The following is an 18,612-nucleotide window of genomic DNA, read 5'->3' as shown; positions in this document are numbered from 1 at the left end:
TACTGATGGCACTATTTCTTTCCTCCACCTTCAATTCTTTCTATTGATTCTAGTGAAATATAGATCCCAATTTAATCCAATAGGAAATCTCTCTGGATAATAAACTCAGTAACCAGTTTTGAAATAATTGATCAAGTCTTTACACATATTTTGTTTATACTATCAGTTTTTGATAAAAGCTCATGTTTGTATTGTCCTTTGGTGTCTACAGTGAGCTTTTCCATCTTTCATATGGAAATACTCATTCAGTTGTCACTTAATGAATAAAATAGTTTTGTCCACTCCTGCTGAGGGTAGCAATACAAGCTATGTGGTTTGGGTAAAGGGGTCGTTAAGTTAGGTTTTCTCCAAGGACATAATTTTATTGCAGACAAGAAGACCTTGTGTTTTCTACTGTTTGGAAGTTCACATAGCAGAAAATGCAGCCCTGAGTTTTATAATAGAAATCATGCAGATTCCTAACAAGCTTTACAACCAATCCTGTAACGATTGAACCTAATGGCATCTGAACCTGACCCAGTGTAACTTGCTGAGGAAGAGACGAAAGTTAAGACTTCAGAGGAAAAAACAGAGCACTGGGGGTGAAGGACTAGAACTGGGCTGCAATCTGGAAATTGGAATGAACTGAACTGATTTATTGAGACATGAATCATCTCTGAACAACAGTTTTTATCCAAGTTAAGCCTCTGAAGAAAACCCTAAGCATTAGCTTGACAGCAATGAAATATATGTATTTTCTAAAACTAGTAAACAAAAATATAAACTGGAATTTTCCCCCCCTATTTGAATTTGTTACTGAGTCCAAGCACACACTTTTCGTCCCATGACAGGTCAATAAATTGAGAGATGAGTTGTTGGGACAAAGAATAGCAACATTATTGGACAGCCGGCAAAAGATGGTAGATGTGTGTCTCAAAGAACCAGTCTTGCCTGAATTAGAATTCAGGCTTCTTTTCTACTAAAAGGGGAAGGAGTAAAGTCAAATATTTCCTGGTTCCAGTCAGTCACTGGGGTTTATGTGTTAGTTTCTTCTTTCCTGCAGTCATTAATAGAGGGCCTGGTCAGGATGTTTCCTGCAAGCTAAACAAAGGTATTTTAGCTTAATGCTCATTATCTGAGAAGCAGGGTTCTCAGAGATGGGCCATTATGTATAATTTAAGCTTATAGGCAACATCCCTCTAGTGATTAACTTGTAATAGAATACAAAAGGTTCTTCCCTATTACAAATTCTTGATAGAAATTGAAAAAGTAATCTCTTTACCACCCTTGATCTCTAGTTGACCCAGTCTGCTGTCCTCTTAGTAACACGCTCAAAAGTGAATCACATCACCTTGTGTACATGACAAAGTCATCCATCTTCAAAGTGTTAAGTGAATGGAGGGCAGTGGGCAATGAACTACTCTCACTACCATGGCTAATTTTACAATGCAGCTGCAGTCACAGAAAGAGGCTAATGCGGGGACCATGCATCTGGACAATTCATCCATTCACCTCTTAGGAATCAGGGCATACCCTGTGCTTTGTTCTAGGCACTAGTAATAGGTGCAAACAAGGCAGAGAAGGTCCCCAGCCACATGGGATTTGCAGTCTGGAGGAGATGAGCAATTAGCAGCAAGGTTATTTCAGATAGCGATGCACACCATGAGGACCACATCACAAAGTGACGCTAAGGAAGAGATTACAGGCAATAGTTCCTCAATGACGAGGTGACATCCAAGAACAAGGGTCAGTCACACAGAGATGGAAAGGGGGCAAAACATTACAATGGGATATCCCCTCTTATCAAGCATAGCAACAAACACAAAGGCCCTAAATCGGGAATAAGCTTGAACTTTCTGAGTCCCAGATGATTTGTTTATAGATGGTGAGAAAGAGACTACTACAAAATGAGAAAAGAAAGATAGGCAGGAAATAGAAGATTTTGTAAGTCAATTATTTAATTCTAAGACTAATAAGTCGTGGGAGGGTTTTAAACAAAAGGAAGGCCTGGTCCCTTTTATAACTTATTCAAGTGGTTGTGTGGAGAATGGATTGCAGAGGGCAGGAGTGGAAAGAGAGGCAAATGAGAGAAGATAGGGATTTGGACTAGAATGGTGGCCATGGAAATAAAAGGTAAATTCAGGATGTGTTTAGTGGGTGGAGCCAACAAGGATTCTAGTGGATTGGATGTGAGGAGGGATGAGGGATATTGAGGGAATGTCCATCTTTGTTACTGACAGAGACTGGATAAAAACAGCCCCAGGTGTATGGACTGTCCAACACATAGTTGGACAGTACAGGTGTATGTACAATACCATTGGTTGTATAGTTTTAGGGGAATCAAGGCCAGTTCCTTCTTCCTTAATATTCAAGTTTCCAGCTCAGGTATCTTATTTCAATCTGCATGCTGAGAGGTCTAGAAAAGGCAGTGTAAACATTCAGTCCTGCAGTGAACTAGGCTGACCCGTGGAGAAGGAAATGGCAACCCACTGCAGTATTCTTGCCTGGATAATCCCACGGACAGAGGAGCCTGCTAGGCTACAGTCCACAGGATTGAAAGAGTCAGACACAACTTAGAAACTAAACCACTGCCACCAGGCGGACCAGAATATGACACCTTGGTAGATTTTATGGTGAGAGATTAAAAAAAAAAAAAAAAAAGCTTTCTAATAGCTAAGATGTAGCCACTGCCAAATGGGGCTTGAAGTTGAAAACCACCACCATAAATCACAGACTAACCTGAGTCAACATGCAGTTGGCATTTTAGCTTAACACACTGAGCAAGACCAATAGGCAAAACCCCCAGCCTCTGACTCTGCCACTCAGCAGTCATCATCCTCCAAGTTCCCAAATCTTACACAGGTGCTGACTTCCAGCCACCCACCATGACCACATTGGCTAAACCTCATGACTGAAAAGGAGGCTCACCTCACTGGGTCCTGCCTGACCCCGCTCCCACAAGCAGGGATTGAGGTTTCTGGGCTCCAGGCACTGTGTCTCTGTTGAGAAGCGTATGGCCTTCACGCTGCTGTTCCCCAGTAATCCATTCACATCATAGGGAACCTATTGCCATGCTATTTCTCCACCTGCCAGGTCTCTGACTCTGCTCAGCCACACACGGGCAACTCAGAGCATGCTGTGGCCTTTTTCCTTTTTAAACTTAAAAACTGTTAAGATGTCACACACAGAAGTCCGTGAAAAGGATATTTAGGGTGATTAATTATAAAATGGACACCCAGGGAGCCAGCTCCAGTGACACAAAATAACCATCATCCTACAGGTAACCCTACCTTGACTGTTAGGATAATCACTTCTTGCCTTTCTTTTTAGTTTTACCTCTTATATGTTTGACTTTATTTCTGAAATTGGTTGCTGCCAGTATGATCAGACATCAGGGAAAGATGTACCCCTTCCTTCTTTTGAAAGCCTGGGCTTCCTTCTTCAGGTGTTTCCCTTTTCTCACACTCTCTTCCTGTTTTCCTTCTACTTTTCACTAGTGGGATTTACCTTAGAAAGACTGGCAATGGGGTACAGGGTGTATGGGAGAGACATTTATCTTGTAATACTATTAACAGCACCACAGAACTGTGTTTGGTTTCTCTTCATGTTTTAGTTCTTGCTGAAGCTTCCATCTTTCTTCCTCCTCTGGGGTTCACGCCTGGCATGGCCCTAAGGGGTATGGTTGTTTGGGTGACCACGACTCTTGTAGAACTAGTAGAGGTGGGTGAGTGAAACTCTGGAGTGAAGAATTTATGCCCCTTTGGGACTGAGCCAAGACTGCCACCACCTCCACCAAAGGACTGTTCACAGCACATCATGTGGTTAATGTGAAAAGAATATGTCTGTAGATTTCTTCTGAGCTGAATGGGGGCAGAGAGCCCCACAGTCCATTCAGACAGCACATTAGTTTCTCGGAAATCTCTCAGCCCTGCAGCAAGCTTTCCACTCACCCACACTTTTCATTGTTTTAAAGGGTAAATAATGCTTTTCTGGACCGACTCCAAGGCAAAAGTCAACCAGGTGGCCTCCAGCACTTCGGTGGTTATTGGAATATGAATAGTGGTAACAGCTGGGTGAGTTTTATTATTTTTTTTCTCAAAAACTAAATATTTCCAAGTTGAAGCATAAAAACAATGAGAATTTAAAAAATATGTTGTGGCCTTCTCTCCAGATAAATATTTTTTGTGTGTGCCATTCAGCTGTGTAGTGGGCAGGCAGCTGGGGTGATTATTGTAAATTCCACCATAGCTTCTGAGACATGGAGAAAGTCCTGCTTTCAGCTCTAGCCCAATGCCAATCACAATAAAAAATGACACCTGCCCTTTGTTTGCTGTGTGATTGCCTGGACTGCAAGGCTTTTTAAAAAAAAAAAATCACCCTTTGCCCAGGCCTACAATAAAAACCAAAGAACATTTCTTTTTCCAGGAAGATTTTCAGTGAAATATGGTTCTAAAAATAGTAAGCATTCTCTTGTAACATATTCTTTCAGTGAAACTAGCACATCAAAGAAATCAGTATTTAATTTTTCACTACAAAATGATTTTTAAAAAAACCCTATGGCAAAAGGCACTTTTTGAAAATGAAATGTTCTTACAGATTTTGGGGAAGAAAGCCTTGCGAATATGTAGTAATATGTATGTAATGTGTTTTGTGTGCACAGTAGATTATTTAAACAGCACCAAAGCTTTGGAACATATGGGGTTGTGGAGTTTGCAATGTGTACAGAATTAAAACTAACCACAGTGGGTTTTACAATTCAATTGAAGCCCAAGTGTATCTGAACTTATTAAGAAAAAAAAAAAGGAACAGACAGAAATCTTTAAACTGGTAAAATATGAGACAATAATCAAGTACTTGCTGACCTGGTAACTCCAGAGGAGATCACCCCTTAATAAATACTTGGTGGACAAAAGATCATTTTTGAGAAAATAATCTGTTAGAGATTTCATATGCATGATTTCTTGGAATGCATCTAGTGGTTAAAATTTATGGAGAGATCTCACAACCTCTCTCAATATATACTGAAGATAATTAAATGTAGGCAAATTGTAGAGAATGCATAGCGGATATGTCTATTTATAATGTATGCTCCTGTGTATCACTAAGGCATTCAGAGTAGAGACCATGTACAAAGATAAAAAAGAATCAAAACAGTGTCTTTGCATTGTGTGTGAAATTGACAAATTATTGACTTAAAAGAATATGTGAGTAGGAGTCATGTGGAAAATAGGGCATTGTGATTTTAAGACACTATCCAAGTTTATACAATTTATAAGTAGTGAAATGTGATTGAAACTCAGATTTTGGACAGGACTTGGAACCTTGCTGTACATTTTCTCCTGTACTTAATAACCCCAATTTAGAAGGTGCATATACATAGAAAGAGCTTCCCTGGTGGCTCAGATAGTAAAGAATCCGCCTGCAGTGCAGGAGACCTGGGTTTAATCTCTGGGTTGGGAAGATCCCCTGGTGGACGGCATGGAGAATCCTGGGGACAGAGGAGCCTGGCGGGCTACAGTCCATGGGGTTGCAGAGAGTTGGACACGACTGAGCGACTAAGCACACATACAGAGAAAAATACCTGGGGTTGAAGAGAAGATGACAGGAGAGACTAAATGAATACTCCATGGGCTGCCGTAAGGGGAATAGGGATGTGGGAGTCTGGCTTACCCCTGACTGTTGGTAGGTTTTAGGTAAATGAGCTACGAATCTCCACTTGGGTTCCTCACAGATAGAAAGAGAGAAACATCACTTTCTCAGGATGTGATGTGAGTGAGGATGACTGAAGATTCCTTACTAAGACAGGCATACCCAAGTCCAGCGTGGTCACTGGCTTTTCACTTGTGTGAAAGAAGCAGTGACACAGAGGCAAAGACTTGCCCAGGTTCTCATCTCCACCTCATTTCAGTACAGACATCCCTTCCTCTGTGTCTGCTTTTCATTATGGCACAGATTCTGTCTTCTCCATCTGCTGGGGGACTTTGTTCTAACAATGCTCCTCCCTCTCTCCCAAACTGTCACATGTCATCTCGACTAGAAAATTCTCATCAGCAGAAAATGTAAATATTAAATTATATTGATGCCCATTTTCCTCTTGCTACTGTCCTATTTCTTTGTTTCCCTTTAGAGAAAAACTTTGAGGTATTTGTCCTGTCTCCAATTTCTATATTCCCTTTTCTCTTAAACCCCCTCTAATCAGAATTTAGACCATCTAACCACAAAGTTCTTCTCGTGGTCACTAACATTATCTACATTGCAAAATTGAGTGGTTATTTCTCAGTCTTCATCTTTTGACCGATTAGCATCATTTGTCATGGTAAATCACTGCCTCCTCTTTGAAACTCTTTGTTTACTTGGCTTCTGTACGTACTCTCCTGAGTTTTATTTCAGTAACCACTGCTTTCCATTCTCCTTTGCTGAATCCCCTCTATCTTTCTGTCCTCTCCACATTAGAGTGCCTCAGGGATACATCTTGGACTACCTTCTTTACGTTCACTTATTACCTTCATGGCCTCATTCATTCCCATGAAATTAAATACTAATATGCTTTTTAGTCCCAAATTTCAACTTCCTGCCTTGATCTCTTCCTCTAAACTTGCAGATCCATTTTTCTACCCAACATCACTACTTGTGTGTCTGGTAGACATTTCAACCTTAATATGTCTAAAACTTCACCTTTGATGCCCTTGACCCCAGTCCTCTGTCTGCACTCTTTCATGTTTGCATGACTGACTCTTATACCTCTCCCACTGATGCATCAGCAAGTCTCCTTGACTCTTCCTTCAAAATGTATCCAGTCTCGCAGCTTCATCCACCTTCACCACTATTATCCTGATCCCAACCACCATCATTGCTCATTTCAGTTCTTGAAACCATCTCCTAGATGGTGTCCTTGCTTCCACACTTCCACCTAGAGTCTGATCTCAACATGAGACTGAAAAACAAGTCATCTGCTGTCACTCCTTGGCTCAAAGCCCTCCAGTGACTCTGACGACTCTCCAGAGTAAAAGCCAAAGTCTTTACAGTAAAAGCACAGATGTCTATTACTCATCCTACAGGTGATTCAAGCCCTAGAGCCCACGCTACTTCTCGGGCACTCTCCTCTGACTGCCGTGCTTCCTCATTCCTCTCAGCCACATCAGCTTTCTTTGGCTGTTCTTTGAATACTTAAGAACTGGCTGCTCCCTCTATACTCTTCTCCAAAACATCCAAATAATTTGTGCTCTTTCAAGTATTTTCTTAAGTTCCAAGGATTCCTTGGCCATCCATTTAATGCTGCCATCGGACTCCTGCAATTCTCTTTCCAGGCTCCATTTCTTTTTTCTATAACACTCTGCAACCTCTGGTCTAATTTTCTAACATCATTTTCTTAGGTGTTTTGTTGATCAATTACTATTATTCTCTCCTTGTGATAATTTGCGTTCCCTATTCCATCAGAGCAGGGCTCTTTGACTGTTTTGTTCACTGATATATCCTAAGTATAACACAGTGACTGGAACTTACCACAAGGACAGGAAACAGATAGCTGTGGGTGAGGGTCACCAAAACAAAATTTAGAACCAAATAATTTGATATAGTTAAATGATTAGGTATTGAACTTAAGATATCTATGTATAAAACATTTGGAATAAATATTGACTTTGAAATGATAAGCAAAAACAAGAGACAATGACAACAAGGAGGACTGAAAGAGAGCAGAATAGAACTTCTAGGAATAAAAAATTATAATCTTTGAAATTAAAGCACCCAATGAATTTATAACAAAAGGAATACAAATTGAACTAAACCAAAATATCACTTCTTATCTATTATTTGGCAAAACACAAGAGATTGACAACATGCTCTGTTTGCAAGACAGGGGAGACAGTTTCTTTTACACTTTGTAGGTAGGATTCAAAATGATTTAAATTATATCTAGATTAGGTACTGTTTTCCCATAAAATAAAAACCAGGCCTACACATATTACAGAAAAGTTTTACTAAATGTTCAAGAAACAGATTATTCCAAATGTCCAGAATGTTTTCCAAATAAATGAAAAGAAGGGAGTATTCTTCCAAAGGATTAAGCAGGTAAATGTAGAATCAAAATCAAAGACTATACAGAAAAAAAATCATAGGCCAGTCTCACTCATTAACATAGATAAAAAAAAATCACAACAAAGTTTTGACAGATTTAACAATGAATTTTTTTAAAAAGCATAGTATATACTTATCTCAGAAATGTAAGTTTGGCTCATCACAAATAAATAGAACCAAAAAAAAGCCAAGATAATTTACCACATAAATTATAGGAGAAACACCTATAGATTATAGAAGAAATATCTCAATAAATACAGAGAAAGCATTTGATAAATTTCAATACTCATTTATGGTAAAAGTCTCTAGCAAACTAGGTATAGAAAATAAATTTCTTTATCTAATACAAGGGATCAAAAATCTATAATAAAAGCACATCCAAAGCTTCTCTTTGAAATCACATATAAGATGTATCTAAGGTAGGATATTTAAAGAATCAGTTCAAATGATAATTTCTCTGATACTAGCAGGTGAGACCCTTTGAGATGCTGTGGAAACTCTGAATCCTGTGTCTTCAACGGCAGTTAAGCATTTGCCATGACCCATGAGGCAACCTGATATTTTAGTTTCCCAGAATGTTAGAGCCAGTAGTCTGAAACCTCTGTGTACCTCGGCCTGGTAGTCTGGGAGGCTTGATCGAGGTGACATGACTGTTTGCACATGGTGGGGGGAGGGAACTCATTTAAGTCTATCTCCTTTCCTCAAGGCCCCCTTAGACGTCACCTTCCTGCTGTGTAATACACTGCACTTCTACTCCACACATTTCCATTTAAGTAGCTCTGCACCATACCGTATTTGCGCCGTCCTTGCTCTAACTATGGAGGTGGGTGACAATATTTGTGAACACTATTAGTTGTCACTCATGTTAGCCTATCTCTCAGAACACAGCTGATGAGCTGTCACTCAATAAGCCAATACACTGTTGACAGAGACCATTCAGTGAGTCGAAATGGAACTTGAAAATTAAATCATTTCACTGGGACTTGAAATCATTAAAAAAATAGTCATGTAGTCAGAGTGTTTTTTGGAGGAACTTTATTTTGGATTTGCAAAGGCTTTGAATTCTGTTTTGTTGCTGGTGCTAATTTTCATTTTCTTTTTCTTCCAGGATACATGAGAAATATTTGCTTATGTCTGGCCTTTGTCAACTGACCTTGAAAAACCACACGAGATGTTTTTCTTTCTCGCAGCTTTGTTCAGCCTCACTGTGTTTTACCTTGACTCCAACTGCCCACCCACTCAGCTGAGCGGCTGAGGATGACTGGTTTCTTCTCCCTGTCATTATTTATGCCTATTTGTAAGCACAGATTACTGAACTCATATTTAATCTCTACTGCTAGTGAAATGTTGCATTATTTTTCTAATTGTTTTTGCCTCTTATTGGAAGTATAGTTACAGCCATGTTAGTACGCTAGAATAGCAGGGAGTCATTTGATTGTTTCAGGTTAGTGAGAACTGTGGATGCTGCCTGCCTGTCTCTACACAGCTAATTTTTTTCTGCTTCTCAGATCAGATTTGAGGAATCTATGGCACCTTTAGATTTGTATCCCTATTTTCTTAATTCAGGCTACAAATGTGAGCAAAAGAAAAATCCTTTATATGCTTTTAAACAAATTTATAAATAAAATTTGAACTGCTTCTGTATAAATGGTTTGTAAATGTTTTCAATGAAAAGCTCTTGAGTTTTTCTCTCCTGTTTTTATATTCTTCTTTATAGTCCATAGAGATCAAATGTAGTACTATAATCACTACTGGATTTGGCTTTGGTTTTGACTTACTTATTAATACTGTTCCTCTAGTTTTTGAGAGTGGGACAGTTCATTTTCTGAAAGGTCATAAAAAATCAGCTGGACACAATTGATACCACGTGTGGTTTGTAGGTGTTTTAGAAACTTGTCTTTGCTCATGCAACCTAGTTCCTATTATTAATTCAGTAGGCTTTCCTATTCACTTATGACCCTGAACCAGTTTATAGACCCTGGTGTGGGAATTACTGGTTTTCCACACCGTATGGTCTGGCCACCCCTCTCCTCCCACATTATATAAGAGAAGCACTGCAGCATTGCATGTAGTCTTAGAATGAAAGTTGGAAGAGTAGACAATTTTTGGAACTGGACAAGAGCAGACACTATCATGCAACATTGAGAGCTCTCCTGTGTTACCAACTGCTGCATTGAAAATGACTTTCCAAATGTGTATTTGGAGAAACACTGGGATTTCAGGTTCTTGGACCAGGACTGGTGGGGGAGGGCTCACAGAAGTGGGGTGAGGGTGTGGTGCAGAAAAAGCTGCACTGGGTGGTGGTGACGGTGGTTGAGAGCAGATGGTACTCAGTGTTCCTCTGGAGTCAATAATGCAGACACTCTTGGTTTCCCTCTCCTCTGCCAGCCAAATCTACGTTAGTGGTGTTGACAGTAATATAAAATGTTCGGTCCATTTGAAATCTTTGTCACTGCCTAATCTGGGGACAATGAAATCCCTCGGCCTGGCCTGGAAACACTGCCAAACTGACTGTAAATGTGTGACTGTTGCAGGCGTTTTACTGCAGTCATTTCAGCCTACACCTGCCAGCCTGGCTACCTCACAGTCCATGGTCATGCTCTGGTTCTTCTGCCTTGGCTTGGCATTCTCATTTGCTTCTGTTTTCCCATGTGTAGCCAGGACTCAATATAGGGGAAAGAGAGGCTTTCACACCAAAGTCTCCAAAAGGACTTTCAGGAAAATTGGTGTCAATTTCTCTTCTACTGCCTGCCATATCCTGCATTCCCAAAGATTTTGTTCAGGTATCTGGTCTTGTTAAAAAGTTATTGTGCAAGTATAGAAGATTGGGACTTTATGGCCAAAATTTTCTAGACTACATATAGGATCATAAACATCTTCCTTAAGCAATTCTCTATGCAGGTAGAAGTAACCAGAAAAGCAGCTAGAGTTGCTGTGTAAGGGAGCTTACTATTTTGTTTTTCACATTTAATCTGCTCTTGATTGGAATACAATTTGATGTATGAGTAACCCTGGATAAGAATTTCAAAGTTCCAATCACCCTTTCTATGCTTTTAAATTACATTTTCTGTAAAAGAGAATAAAAACGAGACAGACTGTTACAAAAGTAATAGGTATTTGTTACAGAAACTTTAGACATACAGATGAGTAAATTATAAAAAGAAAAAAAAAAAACTAGTGACTTTTTCGGATTTCATTTGTTGATCTTCACAGCTTAGTATTTTGGTATGCATCCATCAAGATATTATCAACATGTATATCAAACTCCCTGCAATAAAAATCCTTACAGATATTTGTCTAGTGACTGGATGAGGACAAACACTTTTAATTAGAACTGGTGATTTAAGGGAATCTACATTTACTGGTATTTTAATATATGTAGTTAAATTACTTTCCCAAAAGTTGACTTCAATATCTATTAGCACCAAAAGTATGCTCTATACTCTCCTTAATCCTATTACTATTTTAAAAAAATATTTGCTTATAAACTGAGTAAAAAATTTCATTTGGAGAGCTTAATCCCTCTTTTCTTTCCTTAGGTCTACTGGTCATTTTTTATCTTCTTGTGTGTGTATAGTTGATTTATAAAAGATCTCTCTGTGCTGAGATATTATGTTGGAAATACCTAAATTTTTATAAATCTTTTATCATTATTTAATTTAGTATTGGAGTTTAAACATTTGTGTATGGAAACCTATTAATATTTTTCCTTTGTGGCTGCTTCTTGGTGTTATGTTGATACATTTAAAGGCAGAAACCCACCCAATGACCCATCATAAGAAAATGCAGGACTTCTCCTGGGTATGGTTGTGAGTGATATGGGGCAGAAGATCTTATTCCATTCATAGCACAGACCTGAGCTCACAGATTTATGTATTTTTAACACTAAAGATATATTTCCTGTGGTCCCTAAACACTTTGTTAGCTTGAAAAAAATTAGATTCCTTCCACAGATTTGATTTTGTTAAAATGATAAAATTCTCTAAGCTGTTTTTTAAACCTGAAGATTTGTTTGTCTTTCAGAAAGTATCTATAGGAAATTACATTATATTAATAGTTTTAGTTTTGGTGTTGGACAGGGAGGCCTAGCGTGCGGCAATTCACGGGGTCGCAAAGAGTCGGACACGACTGAGCAACTGAACTGAATAGTTTTAGTAAACAGAAATATTTCCCTCTAAAATAAAGCAGTTGGCATTTGTAAAAATGAAAACTTCAAGTTAAATTCAAAGTTTTGATACCTCTGGCTGAAAATTTATAATTGACTTTAGGAAACATAAATCATAGAGACACTGCCTACAGGCTTAATTTTAACTTTCAGAATATTCAACAGATGGGCTATGACGAGCTGGACCTTTTCCTATGAAAGGGCATGTTTGGAGCTGTGGATGCTGGAGGAGGTAATAGATACTGTGTTAGAACTGTTAATAGATAGAAGAAAATATTAAGAAGGCTGTCTTTTGCTTTTAACCCTATGAACTAATGCATATAGTAGGCAGCTCCGTACCGATGTCCAGGAAATGACTGGAGTAATGTATAATAGACTTACATGAGCAAAAAAAAAAAAATATGCCTTTTAAGTTACTGTAAGGATTACAGAGAGAATAAGTAAATGTTAGGCATTTCTTTCAGGTAGAGACTGTCTGTGTCGGAACCCTTTTCTTTTTGGATAGTCCATTGTTTAACAGTGGCATTTAAAAAGGATCATAGAAAGAGGATTTTTTTTTTTCCTCACAGAATCATATACTCAAAGCTGGGGGTTTTTAAAGGCATATAAAGGCAAATGGAGGAAAACTTTTATTACATGTATCACTATGTCATTGTGCCATCTGCTTGGGTAGAGGATTCAGGGCGACCTGTGCTGTAACACTCACATCCCCGTGTGAGTGTAAGCTGATGACTTTTATCCCTCAGAGCTGCATGCCTGTGTGCCAGACTCCTTTCCTTCCCCGAAGAGCACTGCTACAGCTGAGCTGGAGAAACTGTTCACTCAGTCATCAGAGGGTGGCCATCTTATTCTCTACAAGATGTTACATGGTGATCAACACCGAATTATGAACTGATTAGAATTTTTAACTTTTGCATTTTAGAAGCCAGAATGGTGCTAAAATGGAGCAGAAAGTACTAAAGTAATGAGACAGCAGAAACAGATGAGAGAGGAATCTTTGAAATGGGACACTGTGAATTAGGAAAAAATCAGAAATCAGAGTTTAAATACAATACTTATATTCTAGTCTGATTTGACTATGGCACCATGAAGACCCTGTTCCTGTCCTGTCCCTGTACTGTTCCTGTCCTGAGGGAATGAAGTGGTGAGGACAGACAAGGTTATGTGACCATAGTAAATCCCCACATCTTAGTGGACTGGTAATATCTGTTTCTTGACTACGTTATATTTCAAGCATAGGTCAGCAGGAGGCTCTGCTCACCTTTGTCCCTCAAGGAACCAAGTTGATGAAGCTTCCATTTCCTCATGTAAGGGAAAAGGACAGTAGCAGTGTCTTGCATGGGTAATTAAATGCTTTCTCAGGAAATGGTGCATGCTATTATTGCTCATATCTTATTGGATAGAACAAATCACATGACTATGCCCAACTTTTAAGGGAGTGGGAAATATAATTCTGCAATATTCCCAGAAGGAGGAAAAGAACAGGAACATTGTAAATAATTCTAATGACTACCCCTCAAAATGCACTGTTAAGATTTGTGACCCTGTGGACTGTAGCCCACCAGGTTCCTTTGTCCATGAGATTCTCCAGGCAAGAATACTGGAGTGGGTTGCCATTTTCTTCTCCAGGGGATCTTCCCAACCCAGGGATCGAACCCAGGTCTCCCACACTGCAGGCAGACACTTTAACCTCTGGGCCACCAGGGAAGCCATAAAAACTTAAGACATACATATAAATGCAAAATGATGGCAGAAGCCCTGTCCAGTTCAAAATTGATTAAAGGGCTACTATATGCCAAGCACTTTGCTGGGTATGGAAACTACAAAATGTACAAAGATACAGACACACACATACAGAGAACTTAGAAAAAATGAGTTAGCAACTATGTAAAGCAATGAGGCAAGAAGTGTAAGACATGATGGATATCAGAGGGCTTTGTGTACCATATCGAGTAGTTCAGGCTTTTGAAGGGTTATGAGCAGGGAATGGACCTGATTCGACTTTGTTTTAAATAAATCATGAGAGATCTCATGGAAGATAGATTTGAGGGAGGCAAGACCAGAGGCAGAGCAATCAGTTAGGGTCCAAATGATCCATAATTAAAATTCTAAGCCAGAGCACTGACTAGAGATGGGGAGCACAGGATAGGCATCTGTAATTTTTAAAAAACCAGCACTTTGTGAGTGACTCAAATGTAGAAGGAGAATGACAAGTGAGAGATGAGTTTTGTATCTGTAGCCTGGGTATCTAGTTAAGGAGAGAGAGATGAAGATGGCAGAGTAAGAGGACACAGAGCTCATCTCCCACCCAAGAACATATTTCTAGCCTGGGTAAATGTGTTGGTAGTGATGTAACCACAGAGACAAAATGTGTGGTATTTTAGAAGATGGGGAGCCCTGATGTAGTCAATAAAGAGTTTTAAAGACTGTAGATTTAAACTTGGTGAGCTCAGAGACTTTGTCTTGTTTAGTGCTGTACTCCCAGTGCCTTGAAAGGTGCCTAGCACATAACAGGCAGAATATTTGGTAGATGAATGGATTTGATGGAGGAGTAGGATTTTCAGAGATTAAGAGAAATAAGCATCATGGGGGTTGGTGGAGGACTGGGTGCAGAGAGAGAGAGAGAGAGAGAGAGAGAGAGAGAGAGTAGGGGAGCTACCTCGGGGGTTCATACAGTTGTTGCTCAGTGTGAAAGGAAGTGGGAAGATCGGAATGAGGAGAGAAGAAAACTTCTCAAGAGAGTTTCTTTTGATGTTTTGGGATGTCTCATAGCTAACGACCAACCCCAGGTGTGGCAGTCAAATTTTGGAAAGATTCTTGGGACCAGGCTATCAGGCTAAGCTAGTCAGTTCAGCCCCTGCCACTGGCAGCTGCTGGCACAAAGCAGTGCTGGCTTTGTCTATTTGTAATTCAGCAAGGTTGCTGGTGATGCCGGTCTTTTAATGTCTACCTACAGATCATTAGCCATGAGCTGAAGCATCTGGAAAAAGAAAGGAGGATGGCTGGGCTGCAGGAGACCTGAGAGTCTAGCTGTGTCAGTTGCTAATGTTGGACAAGTGTCTTAGCTCCATATCTACCTCACAGGATAGTCTCCGCACAACCCGGGTGGGCTAAATACTCTTAAAAGGTAAATAAGGGGATAAGGTGAGAGAATGGCAGGTGCTAAATTAGTGTTAACTACAAAGAGGTTTTCAAGGTTCAGTCTTTCAGTCTTCTTCCTCCCTTACTTTACCACCATTCCAAAGGATACCCTTGACTTACAGACACCACGGACTCTTACAGGACTAGCGAGTCGTTTCCCCTCTCATCCAGGCAAGACTCATTGCCAAGACTTAACCAATCCGACTTCCACCATGTCTCGAGCAATCGCCCACTTTCAAGTTATTGCCACACAGCTGACCTGGCCCCTCGGTGTGTCTTAAAGAGACCACTGTCACAGAGAACCGCCTGGTCCTCCTGTCTCCTGCACCTCACTTCCACGGTAGCATGGGAGCGGCTGGGATCTTGACGGGGGCAAGCGACTGCATCCTTCTAGGATTTCTGGAGCCCGGCAGCGGCTTGCAAGTGCACCGAAGTCGCTGGTTCTGAAGGATGACAGTGCCGGACTCTGGAGAAAACGTGCACGTGACTCTCCTCGGCTATCTCACCTAGGCAGGTGGGGGCTCTGATACTCAGGCCTCCCTCCCTCTCTAGAGTCAGTGAGGACCACCCCATGAGGCGGCTACCCGCTGCCCCCACCCCAGGGGGACGGCTGAGCTTCCCTTACCTTCTCAACCCCTGAGAGAGCTTGCTCACCGGAAGCATCGTGGCCGTGGGGACTTAAGGGGCTCCTCGCTGGGAACTGGAGACAACGCCCCTACTCGGCCTCAAGCCCTTCAGGACGGACATGGGTCGCTCCCAGTCACCGCCCAGGGCCAGCCGGGACGTGCTCACGCACCAAGGCGACCTCCGGCCCCAAAGCCCACTTCGCGGAGGATTTCTCGCGAGACACATGCTGACTAGGCCTCGCGAGAGTGTCCGCTGTGTCCGAGGACCCCGGGGAGGGTCGGGGTCGCGAGACGCGAGAATCTGGGCCTACGCAAAAAAAGAGCGGCCTGGTTAGCCTCGGGGTTGTCTCTGTCCTCTGACGTGGCCTAGGCCTTTCTGGTGGGACATCACTTCAACTCCATCCACCCATGGACATCAAGGTAAAGTTAAAAATTGCAATAATCCAGCAATCCTGTTAGGAACTATATATACCCAGGAAAAGAACCGTAATTCAAAAAGATACATGTTCCTCCCACCACCCCCCGCCGCCAATGCTAATTGCAGCACTCTTCACAGTAGCCAGGGAACGGAAGCCACCTATATGTCCATCAAGACGTGAACAGATAAAGACGTGGTACATATATACAGTGGAATATTCCTCAGCCATAAAAGGGAAGAAAGTTGGGTCATCTGTAGGGATGTGGATGGACCTAGAGTCTGTCGTTCAGAGTGAAGTCAGAAAGATAACTAATGAGAACCTCCTGTGTAGCACAAGGAACTGTACCTAATGATCTATGGTGGCCTAAATGGGAAGGAAATCCAAAAAGAAAAAAAGGGGACGTATGTAAACAGATAGCTGTTTCACTTTTCTCTACTGCAGAAACAAACACAACATTGTAAAGCAACTATAATAAAGTTAATTAAAAAATACTTTTTATAGTGAAAAGTAAACATTAGAAAAGAATCAGAGTAATTTGTGTTAGTTGCTTCAGTTGTGTCTGACTGTTTGCCACCATGTAGACTGTAGCCCACCAGACTCCTCTGTGCATGGGTTTCTTGAGGCAAGAATACTGGAGTGGACTGACATTCCTTCCTTCTCCAGGGGATCTTCCTGACCCAGGGATCAAACCCAGGTCTCCTGAGGCTCCTGCATTACAGCAGATTCTTTGCTGGTGAACCAGTAGGGAAGCCCTCTCAGAATCCCCATCAGAACTGAAAGACTCCTACCCGCAACCCTTTAACTCACCTCCTTTAATCAGTTTCTTAAAACACATGTATCTCAAATAACATGCTACTGTATTTTTCTGAAGAATATGTTTTTCCCCCATGTGGTCTTGCTGTGTTACTTTTTTGAAGAAAATTACTTGAAATTTTCTTTAAAGTTGCATTTTAAGGCTAATAAATTTGAAATGAACCTTCAATTGAGCTTCTCTAAAGACCATATTATGTTGCAGAATGTACTGTCTCTAGCATACTTAATAGGATCAAAACAAATTCTAAGTGGATGATATTCTCAATTCTTATGTATTTTCAGGGCTACTTTTTGCCTCCATTCTGAGTACTTTTCTTCAGAGGGTATTTTTACAAGGCAAAGCTTATCAAATTAGTTTTCTTTATTTTTCCAAGTTTATATTTTGTGAATTTCAGTTCTCAATTTTACTCTAGTCTGAAACAGAAAAAATAGGAGCTTTATTAAATAAAAGTGTCTGCAATTTGAGATATACTGAAGTGCAGTTATATAATTTCAAAGTTAAATCTTGTGCATCATTTGATTTGCTCAGAACAGATCATTTAATTTGTTTAGTTCTTTTGTGGGGACAAATTTTATTGTCTTGCTGTCTTTATACCTTGTTATCAATAATTGGAAGTCTGAAAAACTGAAACTTTTTGATCTTCCATTCATTGATGATGTTGATAAATTTTCTAAAACTATTTTGAAAAAATATGGACCAAATTTAGAGGGCTTACTTATAAAGAATTTAACACCATTGTCAGGCACTTAGATTGATTTACAAAATATTTCTTCAAAGGCTTAAATATGTCTAAAATCCTACTTATGGCCGCCAGAAAAGAGAAAAACACATACTGCTTTGTATTCAAAATCAGATTTTTCACAAAAAAGTGTGGTTCAGTTATTCTTACTATGTATATTATATAATATTTATAAATTTCTAGAGCTACTGCTGCCGTTTGACAACTTGAGTGCAGGATAAATTATGTTGTACCACACCTAATTCCAAGCACATTTCCACTCCATAAATTTCTTCAGAAAGAACATGGTTTTGCCATGGCATTGTTCTCCATCAAAATCTGTATTTATATTATTATGTGAGGATAATGTTAGTGTGAACTTTTTAAACACCGAATTTACAGTATCAGTGATTCATTTAACTGAGTTTATAATGGCATCTTGCTCTAGTAATGTCAAATGTTTTACTCTCAACAGGGTGAAATTCCAAATGTTTCACTTTGGTACTGTGAATTCCATTTGAAAATTAAATCGTTATTAAAAAACAGTCATTTTCCAATATATAGTGTTTGATTGTTGTTTAGTTGCTAAGTTGTGTCTGACTCTTTGGCCACCCTGTGCACTGTAGCCCACCAGGCTCCTCTGTCCATGGGATTTTCCAGGCAAGAATACTGGA

The 18,612-nt window shown here is 40.1% G+C and overlaps 1 protein-coding gene across 2 annotated transcripts in view; it reads left to right on the top strand.

Moving 5' to 3' along the window:
* EPSTI1 (epithelial stromal interaction 1) overlaps window positions 1–9,693 on the top strand; it is a 96,244-nt gene extending 86,551 nt beyond the window's left edge. For both annotated transcript variants that reach the window (XM_065901961.1, XM_065901960.1), the window contains exons 10-11: window positions 3,953–4,052; window positions 9,164–9,693. In XM_065901961.1, the coding sequence (XP_065758033.1) occupies window positions 3,953–4,052; window positions 9,164–9,172 (109 nt within the window). In that variant the 3' untranslated portion in view covers window positions 9,173–9,693. The remainder of the gene's footprint in view (window positions 1–3,952; window positions 4,053–9,163) is intronic.
* Window positions 9,694–18,612: the final 8,919 nt, after the last annotated feature.

This window comes from Muntiacus reevesi, chromosome 11 (genome assembly GCF_963930625.1).
Source record: "Muntiacus reevesi chromosome 11, mMunRee1.1, whole genome shotgun sequence".
Classification (NCBI taxonomy): domain Eukaryota; kingdom Metazoa; phylum Chordata; class Mammalia; order Artiodactyla; family Cervidae; genus Muntiacus; species Muntiacus reevesi.
This window is presented reverse-complemented; position numbering and strand designations above follow the sequence as displayed.